Source organism: Nicotiana tabacum, chromosome 14, assembly GCF_000715075.1.
Source record: "Nicotiana tabacum cultivar K326 chromosome 14, ASM71507v2, whole genome shotgun sequence".
NCBI classification, from domain to species: Eukaryota; Viridiplantae; Streptophyta; class Magnoliopsida; order Solanales; family Solanaceae; genus Nicotiana; species Nicotiana tabacum.
Genome location: NC_134093.1, coordinates 4904623 through 4918025, shown reverse-complemented (window position 1 = coordinate 4918025; position 13403 = coordinate 4904623). Strand labels below are relative to the sequence as shown.

At 35.1% G+C, this 13403-nt stretch overlaps 1 protein-coding gene across 1 annotated transcript; it reads left to right on the top strand.

The window, feature by feature from the left end:
• Positions 1–1266: 1266 nt before the first annotated feature.
• Positions 1267–2749, top strand: LOC107778024 (uncharacterized). The gene is made up of 2 exons (XM_016598206.1): positions 1267–1407; positions 2036–2749. Exons 1-2 carry the CDS (start codon positions 1267–1269, stop codon positions 2747–2749), a joined length of 855 nt encoding a protein of 284 aa, XP_016453692.1.
• Positions 2750–13403: the final 10654 nt, after the last annotated feature.

Here is a 13403-nt window from a genome sequence, read left to right as displayed (position 1 = left end):
TTTCTCGATTCCCGTCAAGATTTCCTCCATTAGTGCAGTTGTAACGGCTCTTGTCTGTGAGCTCGATACTGGCTCGAACTCGTTACTGGGTCGAGCCCTCGGTTTTGGCTTGAGTTCGACCTTCGGGGTGGGCGTGGCGCATTTCCGACCTCGAAGCAATGCCTTGCGGATCGATTTGGTAACGGGCTCGATAAGATTATCGAGCCGACTCCTCGAGCAGCCTTCGGACTCGAGGCTCGTTTGTACTGTCTTCGAAACTCACTCCCAAAATCCCACTCCGGTTTCTTGCCACTCAAACTCGATCGAAAGTAGGAAGGTCGAAATCTATTTCGACCGTATACAAGGTCATTTACAAATAATCATGAGTTACTGCGTCCTGCTGTCACTCGCTTTGCTACAGTATATCTCACGCTTCAAAGCATTCAAAAACAAAAAACAAGCCCTTAGATCTATGTTTTCTTCCGAAGCTTGGAATAAATCTGCTTGGGCTAAGAAACACGAGGGGGTGAAAACAAGAGCCACAATTTTGTTTGATCGGAACTTCTGGCCTTATATTGCTTATTGTGTGAAGAGTGTTACTCCTTTAGTGAGTGTTTTGAGGGAAGTAGATTCAGAGGAAAAACCATGCATGGGATATATGTATGATTTGATGAATAAAGCTAAGGAAATCCAATGAAAAAACATATGGTCCTATTTGGAAGAGAATTGATGATAGATGGAATGACCAACTTCATCGTCCACTTCATGCTGCTGGATACTATTTGAATCCTCAGTTGCGATTTGATGAAATGTTTTCTAATAATTATGAAATCAAACAAGGTTTGTACCAATGCATGGAAAGAATGTTGAGTTATATATGAAGAGAGGTTTAAAGTGGATGTTCAGTTAGATTCATATGACAACTTGAGAGGGGATTTTAGAAGTCAGTTAGCTATGGATTCTAAGAAAGTACGATCTCCGACAGATTGGTGGATATGTTTTGGAGGCAGAACTCCAGAGTTGACTAAATTTGCGATTCGTGTCTTGAGTCTCACATGCAGCTCCTCGGATTGTGAAAGAAATTGGAGTACCTTCGAGTTGGTAAGAGTTATGATTTTCCAGAACTTGTACTATTGTATTTTCATCTTTATAATAGCTTATATTTAGTTTTTTAATATTTGCTAGATTCATACCAAGAAGCGAAACAGACTTGAGCATCATAGATTAAATGCTCTAGTTTATGTTAGATACAATACTAGATTAAGAGAAAGGAGCATCAAAAAAAAAATGCAAAATGTCGATCCAATTCTAGTTGATGAAATTGATTCTGATAATGAATGGATAACTGAAAACGAAGATCCTGTGCTTCCTGAAGATCCTTCTTGGCTTGATGAAGAGAATTTATTTGATGTTGATGTCATTAGAATGGTGCCACCTACTGCCATGAACTAGTTTGATTTTATTTCATTTTTCTTTTTTCTTACAAATAATCAATGACGCCGTTTGCTTATATTGTTTGGAATATGGATTGTTATTTCGGTTAGAACATTATTGACTTATTGTTAATATGTATCTCATTTATTAGTATATTTTTTATTTTTAGTTCATATAATTATAATAATTATCTATTTTTTTGTGATTTGTATGAATTTTCTAAAATAATTATGTAATTTTTAGATTTAAAAATAATTTTAAGTTATTTTATTAATTATAAATTAAAGATCCATGGGACTTACGCCCCGTGTCTCGGGGCTTACGCCTCACCCCATGTTGGGTAAAACGCCTCGTCTCACACCCTCGCCTTTTAAAACACTGGGTTAAATACAATAAATCCGCAAAACATATCTTTGACAAAAGATTTAAGGATTTGAATAATTCGTCTACCAAATCATGTACCATATTCAAAGTAAATGTGGGGTTACGTGAATCAAATCCAGATGCTTATACCCCTAAGATGATCTCCATTGGTCCTTACCATAACAAAAATCAAGAATTTCGCTCAATGAAAAAGTAAAAACTGTTGTACCTACAACGATTGCTCAAATGGAAAACCGAGATTGATGTGGAAAGTTCCATTAGTGAAATTGAGAAACTAAAAGATGAAGCACTTAAGTGTTACGAGGATATAGGGGACGCCGACCTTGGCAGTGATATTGTTGAGAAATTTTCAGAAATGTTGTTTCTTGATGAATGTTTTGTGGTTGAGTATATTCGAGAGCGTAGTGGAATGAAGCCAAAAGGAGAAGACATAATTATCAAGGCAAGTTGCATGAGACTCATGAGAGGTATTGTACGTCGAAATTTGTTGTTACTAGAAAACCAACTTCCTTTCTTTGTCCTGACCAAACTTCATGACGACAAACGAATTTCATCAAATACCATTCATAAATATGGTGAAGAAGACCTTTCTTCCTTTCTTACCGAAGATGACCCTGCATCCTCTAATGAGAGTGAATGTAACGCCGCAGAAATCAAACATTTACTTCAAATAGTACACATGTCGTGCCACCCTTCAAAGATGAAAGATATGCCAAGAGATAAGGACCATCTAAAGGTCATGCCAAATGCAATAGAGCTTTCGGAAGCTGGAGTTAGCTTCGTAAAAGTCAGATATATTTATAGAAGGTTAGACGAAGACGACCTTAGAGATAGCACAAGTATATTTGGTGTCAAATTTGAGAATGGGTTAATGGAAATTCCTTGTTTTGAAGTCGATGATAACGGAGACTTTCCTGCGAAATCTTATAGCATACGAGTAACAATCGTCTGATGTACATCCAACATATTTTAGTGATTTCGCAACTTTCATGGATTAAAAATAAGGGTAATTCTACCCACTTTCCTAACGGTAGGCCTTTAAATGGCCTGATAGCATAATGGGGGAGAGAAATATACTATTTACCAAAGTAGAGGGGTATGTCAGTATCTTTTTCCTTTTAAAATTTATAGTCTAAAATAAAGGTAAAGTATTAGGTAACCGAGCATTGTCCTTGTCTGTAACAGTAGCTTTAGTATATGACTTAGTGTCATTTGTGTATTTTCGTATTCCTTGACTTTTGTTATTACATGTTATTGCTTTCGTTTCGGCTTTTTTATTGCAGTACCTAGTGTTAGTTTTGTATTTTCGCTTCGGTTTTTTGATTTGTGTGCTTGTTGTTGCCCTTTCTTTTACCTTTCCTAAGCCGAGTGTCTAGCGGAAACAGTCTTTCTGTCTTCTTGAAGGTAGGAGTAAGGTTTGCGTATACACTTTAATAATAAAATATATTTATACAAATATTTGCACATACACTTTATTGTGTGTTCTTACTAAAACGCATAAAATAGACAAGAACTTATTTAAGTCTTTGGTTATTGAACAGATCAGAAGAGTATATATGCACCACTAATTCTAGATATTTAGGATAAGGTAGTCCTACAAGTTGAACAAACTTAAAAATTCTTTATTGCATGAATATCCAGTAATATATCAATAATTAATTTTAATGTACTATGATATTATCTCCCCATAAGTTCTGTCGGTCATGGCGGAATGACTGGTGAGTATTTTTTATTCTTAATTAATAGTTCGAGTTTGAATTCTGAATATAGAATAGCTTTTATTATTGCATATATATTGCATGATTATCACGTTTTATTTTAAGTTATTAATTTAGTATTCTTTCATATAGTTGCCATACATCTTTGTTTTTAGTTTTTTGTTTGTAGGTCGATATACGTAAGCCATTTGGTCATATTGATGTGTTCTAAGGACAAGGTTTAATAAATGGTTAACCATTAGTATGAATAATGGACCTGCAGAAATAATGAAAATAGCATGAGCTAGTCAGTTTTCGGACTGATAATCAAAAAGTAGACAGTGTTTGTAAAGTTATTGAAAAAATAATCACTATTTTATGCGGCGATAAAATCTGGATAGAAACACTCTAGTTGAAATACGGAAAGATCCAGCATAATATGTTAGAATATGGAGCTCATGCGTATAAACGTCCAGCATATTATGTTAGAGTTCCAGCACATTATGAAATTCCAACATATTACGCTGAAATCTCACATGTAAAAAATTCGATTTCCAGCATATTATGCTGGAATTTTTCAGATTTTATGAGTGTTTTTGTTCAAATTTTATCTTTATATAAAAAAATGACTAGATTTTGATTACTTTTGAAACTGTGACTATTTTTCAGTTATCGGATATAAATCAGGCTAATTCTTTTCTTTTTTTTCTCCGCAGAAATATGGTAGAGAAGTGTTTTGCAGTTTGAGATTTTATACGAGTTGGGGTATTTCTGACTAATACGTACCTTTCTTTTTCTCACCAGGTGTTCGTATCAAATTGAAACTGTTTTAGTTTGCACTTACACTGAAAAGTTTCTCTTTAGAGAAAAAATATTTTTTATTAAAGGCGAATTCATTGTTTACTCGAAACTTCTAATTAACAAAAAAAATATTAAAATTATATTATTGAATTGATATAAATATCAAATACGGACAATTTGTGGATGCAAAGGCTAAAAAATGAACAGCCTTTGATAAGTCAACAGATAAGTGACTGTTTGACGTCTTTTGCTGCATTATATGTTTCTTCACTCATGTTTTAATTTGTAGGCAACAACCCCTTGCACGAGGTTCGACTCTTCCGATTTTCTATCAATTACTTTATGATCTTAAATTTTAAAAAAAACATATAAAATATCAAAAAATATTTTTTATGCATTAAAGGTATTTTTTCCGTTTTAATTTAGATGACGTAGTTTGACTTGACAGAAAGTTTAAAAAAAATTTATATTTTTAAAATATGTGGTCTTTAATACTTAACGGCCCAAAGCTTTGTGGGCACAATATTTGTGTGGCTATAAAAGCTTTTCGTTATGGGTAAAGTGAGTAAAATAAAAGTTTAAATTTAAATTATTTTTAAATAAAAAATATATCATTCTTTTTGGAACGGACTAATAAGAAAAATGTGTTATTTAAATTGAAACTGAAGAAGTATGTCATATTAGTCCTACAATGGAGCGGAGTATGTCATATTAGTCCTACAAGGGAGCGCAACTTAGGGTAGAACATTATAACTAACGTTTGGACATAGATTTGGTTAATACTTGAAAAAAAAGTTTTTGAAGTTACGTCAAAAAATAATTTTTGGAAGCAGGGGGGAGGTACATGCCGAACTACGGGTTCGGCTGAACCCAGTAGCTTTTATTCAAACAGTGTATTTGATGTTTAAAATTCATCAAATATGTACAAATATTAAAATTAGAACCCAGTCACTAACACTTAAAGTCATGTTCTAAAATCCAGAAGCCATAAGGTTGAAATCATGGCTCAGCCTCTATTTGAAAGTTGAAATTGTGTTTGAACATGCATTTTATTTGAAAAAAGAAGTTAAAATTTTGTGAGTGGAAGAAAAAATTTCACCCAAAAACTATCCTAGACCAATTTTTGTAAACTTGAAAAAAAAATCAATTTTTAAAAATTGACCATATTCCATCAACAAACAATGTTTTTAAATTCTTTTTGAAAAAATAACAAAAATTTATGATCAAACAAGAGCTTGAAGTATATAAAAGAACTCCGAAATTCCGAATACCCACCATATCTAACTCCAAAAATTAACAGTAACAAGGCCCAGGGAATTGACTCTTAATAAGCAAATAGATCAGGTTCTTAATTTCTTTTGGAATTAGACAGTGAAAATATTTTCTTTGTTTGATTTTTTAATCTTGACCTAGATTACTTGCTTTTCACAACAACAACAATAAAAAAAAATGGTATTTAAATTTCATGCATTGAGAATAAGCGTGAGTTCAAGTCTTCAAAAGAGGCGGGGTCAGAATTTAATAAAATTTACGAGTTTGAGATTCTACTCCTTTTAGGTTATGGGTAGAGGCGGTTCAACAACACTTGGGGCCTAAAATTAAATTTTAATTGGAGGCCCTTCATGCGACCCGGCCGGTTGTTTTGAGTATTATAACCTCATTTCCCAATTTACTGTTCAATTTATACCTTACAATTGATTTATGACTTATCGGGTTAGTTAGTTCGGGTCCGGAAGAATTTCGGAGTGAAATGAGACACTTAGTCTCATAATTGAAAACTTAAGTTGGAAAAGTTGATCGGATATTGACTTATCTGTAAACGACCTCGAAATTTAATTCTGATGATTCCAATAGCTCCGTATGGTGATTTTGGATTTAGGAGCGTTTTCGAAAAATTATTTGGAGGTCCGTAGTGAAATTAGGCTTGAAATGCCAAAAGTTGAATTTTTGTAAAATTTGACCGGGGGTTGACTTTTTGATATCGAGGTCGAAATCCGATTATGAAAATTGGAATAGCTTCGTTATGTCATTTATGACTTGTGTGCAAAATTTGAAGTCATTCCAGATTGATTTGATGTATTTCGGCACAAGATATAGAATTTGAAAGTTTAAAGTTCATTAGGCTTGAATTGAGATGCGATTCGTGGTTTTAGCATTGTTTGATGTGATTCGAGGCTTCGACTAAGTTCGTATGATGTTTTAGGACTTATTGGTATATTTGGTTAAGGTCCCGAGGGGCGCGGGTGAGTTTCAGGGTTATTTTGGACCATTTCTAGGCTATTTTTAATTGTTGGTTTCTGCCTACACAGGTGTGCATCGCGATCGCGAACATTTGGTCGCGTTCACGAAAAGCAAACAGCAGTTTGGGGCCTCGTGAATCGCGATCGCGGAATCTCTTTAGCGATCGCGTAGAATAAAATCTCTGTTGCACTCACCCAATTTTGGAAGCTTATATCTCGCAATCTATAAGGAATTTGGAGATGATCCAAAATTAAAAGTTGTAGCCCTTGATGTCTAGTTTTCAGAAAGGTAAATCATTTGTCATTTGGAGTTATCTACAAAACATTATGGTAGATATACTATAGGTTATCTGGGAAGAGTTTGTAAATCTCTGTTGCACAAGGCTGACTTTGGAAGCTTATATCTAGCAATCTATAAGGAATTGGGAGATGAGCAACAAATGAAAGTTATAGCTCTTGGTATCTAGTTTTCAGAAAGTTAAACCATTTGTAATTTGGAGTTTTGTACAAAAGGTTATGACTATTATACTAGAGGATGTTTGAAAGAGTTGGGGAGTTTGTTCTTCGCGATCGCGAAGACCAATTTTGGGGCTGAAAAATTTTGTGCTTCGCAATCGCGAAGAGTAAATACATGGGCAGTAGCTATATTTCGAGGTTTCAGCTATTTTTAACATATTTGGAGCTATGGAGCTCTGATTGAAATGATTTTTGAGGCGATTTTCACCATATGGATTGGGGTAAGTGTTATATATCTTAAAGTGTTTATATTTTATGAATCTATGATGATATTCATCGTTTAATTCAGAGGTTTATGGAAGAAATCAAGATTTTTGTCAAAATCTTCCAAAAACGAAAATTTAAGATTTGGAGGTCGAGTTGTTATCAGAATTTGATAAAACTGATATGGTTGAAATCGTATCGGAATGGGTGTTCGAATTTCATGAAAATTATGTCGGGCTTCGAGAGGCGGGCCCCGCATTGACTTTTGTTGACTTTTTAGAATAAATTTTTAAGTTGACGTCTTATTATCCGGGATTATTTTCGATAAATTTTAATGGAGTTTGTACAATTAATTTGGATAGATTTGAGCTGTCCGGAGGTCTATTCAAGCAAGAAGTCTATTTTGGAATATCGATCTAACTTCAAAAAGGTAAGTATCTTGCCTAACCTTGAGTGGGGGAATTACCCCTTAGGCATTGAGTCTTATGTGAAAATTGTGTAATTATGTATAAATCCTTTATTTGTCATGCATAAATCCTTGTTTGTTGAATTCTTTTTTATATGATAATTTGGTGTGATTGCCACTTTGATTTTTATGTGAATCCCGTATTTTTATTGAGTTGATATTTCCTGGAGATAATTTCATTATGGAATATTCATTTGCAAATAATTTATTATGTAAGTTTAAAAGGAGCCATTAATCTATTTGCCAAAATTTGGATTTAAGAAGGCGTTGTTCCTTGATGAATTACTTTCCAGTTAATGTTGTTGCAATCGGTATTGAGTTATAAAGGCCGTAAATGATATTTGAGGCAAAGTGTTAAATTGTGAAATATTATTTTGTTGAGTTGTTCGCTCCCAGATATTTTTGTTAAGATTTTTGTGCATATTATGGTCGAGCCATGGGCTCCTTATTGTGAAAAATGATGTATTATTGATTTCTGTGGCAAGTTAAAATATTTGAGCTCTTGAGGTGCAATTTGCTATATGTTTTGATATTTGAGCACTCGATGTGCAATTTGTGATATGATGTAATATTTGAGCACTTGAGGTGCAATTTATGAGATGTTGTAATATTGGCACTTGATATTGTTGGGAGGATTGTTCGGGTATTTGCACGAGGTTTCTGTCGTGCTATTGTTACTATTGATATATACACATGCGACGTGACAATGTGAGCTATATATGTGGGTTTGCGCATGTGGCGAGACAAGGTGAAAATATTATTATGCGCGTGCGGCGAGACAAGGCGGGCATTTACTTTATTATTGTGCACGTAGCGAGACAGGGTGGGCTATGTCGGGGATTGATTTGTGATGATTTATGATGGCCTGGGGGCATTGTTATTGTTAAAATTTATTTATGATTTGGGACTACGAGGCGGTACCTCGGGAGTGCCCTTTGTTGATATTTTTCTATGGTTGCACTTGCCTTTGGTTATGTTGTTTTTTCGTGATATGTAAATTCTTGTGTTCTTCCGTGATGTATTATTTGATTTTATTATGTGTTTTATATTTCTTGTTGTATTGTGTTGCCTTTGGCTCTTTGTATAAGACTCTGAGGATTTGTGTTTATGGTTTTTACTATTGTTTTTGAGATTTGAGTTGTTTCGAATAAAAAAAATTGCTATTATATTTTAATTTAATAAATTTTACATCCAAATTAGTAGTCATCGGATGCTTCATTTTAATTGGAATGTCATTTCTTCATCCAAACGAGTTCAAAAAAATAAACTCATTTCTTTGATGATTTCTTACTTGGTTTAAAAATTGTAAACTTACTTTATTGAAAATAAATTGATCCTACGGATCTTATATACATTGATATTTTGGTACGTGAGTTGTCTGTGCGATTACGAAAAATAATATGGGCATGAGGTGCCGGGAAAAATATGATGATTTTATTATTTACACATGAGTTGTCTGTGTGGTTGTGATAGAAATATGGGCACGACGTGCCGTGGAAAATATAAAAGTAGGCTGAGACCCGTAATTTTTATGATTGTGAAATGAGGTGTTACATGGTGACTTTTACTTGAAAATATATTTATTGGAAAATATTATATCGTGAAGATTATTATTTGAAAAACATATAGGCGAAAGAATTTATATTTGAAGGACTTGATTAATTGGTTGTACTCGTGTTCCTTATTCGTCTGAGCAATAATTATGATGTTCTTGTTGCATTGATATTATATCACTGGTTGATTTTATTGTTATCATTGCTAGTTATTTTCCAGTACTATTGTATACTGCTATATTACATAGGTTATTTGACTAGTGAGTGTCTTGACTGTACCTCGTCACTACTCCACCGATGTTAGTTTTGATACTTACTAGGTACTGACTGTGGTGTACTCATACTACACTTTTGTACATTTTTGTGCACAGCCAGGTATTGGAGATATCGGACTCGGGCAGAGTTAGTGTGTTGATCGTAAGGATTCAAGGTAGAGCTGCTTGGTCATCGTAGTCCCTTGGAGTCTTTTCATTTTATTGTGCTGTCAACTCTTATTCGAATAGTATTATATATTCGATCTTTGAGATCATTGCATGTATTCAGTTAGAGTTCGTGAGTCAGTATTACCAGTCTTGGGAAGGTGTTATAATTATTTTCGCTGTTGGTTTTGATTATAAAAAAAAATATGGCTTGAATTGTAATTGTAATCGGCTTACCTACTCTTAGAGACTAAGTGCCATCACGGCGCCTGTGGTGGGATTTTGGGTCGTGACAAGTTGGTATCAGAGCTCTAGGTTCATAGGTTCTACGAGTCATGAACGAATTTAGTAGAGTCTTGCGGATTGGTACAGAGACGTCTGTAGTTATCTTCGAGAGGCTACAGAGCTAGTAGAAAAATCTCCATTTCTTTCATTCCTTATCGTACGACATTTATTTATCTTGAAATATATATCTTATGTTCTTTTTCATCCACTCGTGTATGAAATTGCGCACTCGATATCAACTATGCTCCAACGGTTCATGATACTACAGAGGGGTTATAAGGGAGCCAGGGTTACTCAACCATTGTTACCACGTGTCGTCCAGATCGAGGATATGGAAGTATTGAGAGATCATTCAGTTGTGCACATTGGGGTGCAGTAGATTTTGATACCTGGTTGATAAGTACGATCTTAAAAAGATTTAATTAGTTGCCTAATCGTCATAATCGTGGTAGGATCATGAGGTGGATGTAGATCTGAAGATAGTTGGTGTTATTAGAGACTATGTGGTTCGTATGAGATTTCTATTTAGCGAAGGGTACATACTTGCAGCCAAGACATTGGAGGAAGCGAGTTTAACTATCACGAGGATGACATTCGCCAAATAAATGGCTTGGGGTGTCTTATGACCGGTGTCGTACGAGCGATGAAGGTTAGTATTGTGGATCATCGGAATGTGTCCTATGGCTTCGCGCTAAGTGTGGAGAGTCCACTATCAATGATCAGATTGCGGGGTCATGTGTTATATCAGTTTTGACCCGAGATATATTTATGTGGTATTGAAAGGTTCACCGAAACTTGTATATGATTAAGAGCTGAGATTTGTAGGACTTGCGGTAATCTCATGTCCTTAATAATTCTATATTTCATTATCAACGGGGTCTTGGAAACAATTTCAGAATACTCGGAGTGCTCCAGTAAGTTCTTTTAATGCACCATCGACACAGGGTTCCTATAATGGTTATTCTAGTTATCTGGCATAGACCAAGTATGAGCAGCCGAACCTGCAGAGGTTTTGTTATCAGTGTGGTGATACTAGGCACATCATGAGAGATTGTCCTAGACTTGGGAGAGGTAGATTTCATCAAAATACTCAGGCTACAAGCTCTATTTCAGTTACTACCCCACATGCACAGTCAGTTAGGGGTAAAGGACATGCCGGTAGAGGGCGCCCTATAGGGGGAGGCCCGACCCGTTGATATAATTGATATGGTATGGCTGAGGCTTTTATATCAGATGGTGTCGTTACAAGTATGATACTGATTTGTTATAAAGGAATATTTTCCTTAGTTTGATTCAGTTCTGAATTTTGAGGCGAGTCCTCCTATTATGCTCGGCTTATGATGAGCTTCGTAACTTTGTGACCCACTTATATGTTATCCTTGTTGGGGAGATTTGATGATGGTAGCTCGTGTCTATCATTTTTATTTTGTGCACCATTGAGGGCTATAAGTCCAAAAGTAATTTTATTATTCACTACAGTGGATTTTGATGTGATTTCGGAATAATTGATTTCAATTTTATGAATTATATGCCCTATCGGGATGAGGTTCATTATGTGTTATGAAAACTGTTTACGAAATATATCGAAAAGAAGAAAGAAAGGAAATTAAAAATTTCAATTGGCACAATGTGCAAAATACTTATGATTCGGAAATTTTGGTGAATATGAGATTAATTGAGGATGCTAAAATTAATTATAAACAACTATTATGACCAGAGATGTGGTTATGGATATGCGTGTAATGTGTGCGTATGCATGAATTTCTACAACCGGTTGGGACTAATACCGTGTGTTGATGTAAGGAATTTGAAATTTATTTGGAGTGTGAGGAATTGGCTTAAAGGCTTATAAGTGAGAATAAAAGAAATAATATCCACTAAGATGATGTTAGACCCCTGTTAAATTTACGGTGACGTAGAAGCACCCGTGAGTATGTGTGAAATAATGCACTCAGTAATCTAATGCCATCAGAATAGTTCTTGGCACGTTCGAGGACGAATGTATGTTTAAGTTGGTGAGAATGTAACGACCCGATCGGTCGTTTTGAGTATTATAACTTCGTTCCCCAATTTACTGCTCAATTTATGCCTTACAATTGATTTATGACTTATCGGGTAAGTTGGTTCAGATCCGGAAGGATTTTGGATTGAAATGAGACACTTAGTCTCATAATTGAAAACTTAAGTTGGAAAAGATGATCGGATATTGATTTATGTGTAAACGACCTCAGAATTTAATTCTGATGATTCCAATGGCTCCGTATGGTGATTTTGGACTTAGGAGCATGTCCAAAAAATTATTTGGAGATCCGTAATGGAATTAGACTTGAAATGCCAAAAGTTGAATTTTTTGAAAAGTTTGACCGGGGGGTTGACTTTTTGATATCGAGGTCGGAATCTGATTATGGAAATTAGAATAGCTTCGTTATGTCATTTATGACTTGTGTGCAAAATTTGAAGTCATTCCAAATTGATTTGATGTATTTCGGCACAAGATATAGAATTTGAAAGTTCAAAATTCATTAGGCTTGAATTGAGGTGTGATTCGTTGTTTTAGCGTTGTTTGATGTGATTCGAGGCTTCGACTAAGTTCGTATGATATTTTTGGACTTGTTGGTATATTTGGTTGAGGTTCCGAGGGGCTCAGGTGAGTTTCAGGGTGATTTCGGACCATTTCTAGGCCTTTTTTAATTGCTGATTTCTGCCTACAGAGGTGTGCATCGCGATCGCGAACATTTGGTCGCATTCGCGAAGAGCAAACAACAGTTTGGGCCTTGTGAATCGCGATCGCGGAAGCTCTTTCGTGATCGCGTAGAACACAATCTCTGCTGCACTGACCCAATTTTAGAAGCTTATATCTCGCAATCTATAAGGAATTTGGAGATGATTCAAAAATTATATCTCGCAATAATTATAGCGCTTGATGTCTACGTTTCATAAAAGTAAACCATTTGTCATTTGGAGTTGTGTACAAAATGTTATAGTGGATACACTATAGGTTGTCTGGGAAGAGTTTGAAAATCTCTGTTGTACAAGGCTGACTTTGGAAGCTTATATCTAGCAATCTATAATGAACTGGGAGATGAGCAACAAATAAAAATTATAGTCCTTGGTGTCTAGTATTCAGAAAGTTAAACCATGTGCAATTTGGAGTTTTGTACAAAGAGTTATGACCATTATACTAGAGGTTGTCTGGAAGAGTTAGGGAGTTTGTTCTTCGCGATCGCGAAGAGCAATTTTGGGGCTGAAAAGTTTTGTGCTTCGCGATCGCGAAGCATTTTCCACGATCGCTAAGAGTAAATATCTGGGTAGTAGCTATATTTCGAGGTTTCAGCTATTTTAAACATATTTGGAGCTATGGACTCGGATTGAAGTGATTTTTAAGGCGATTTTCATCACATGGATTGGGGTAAGTGTTCTATATC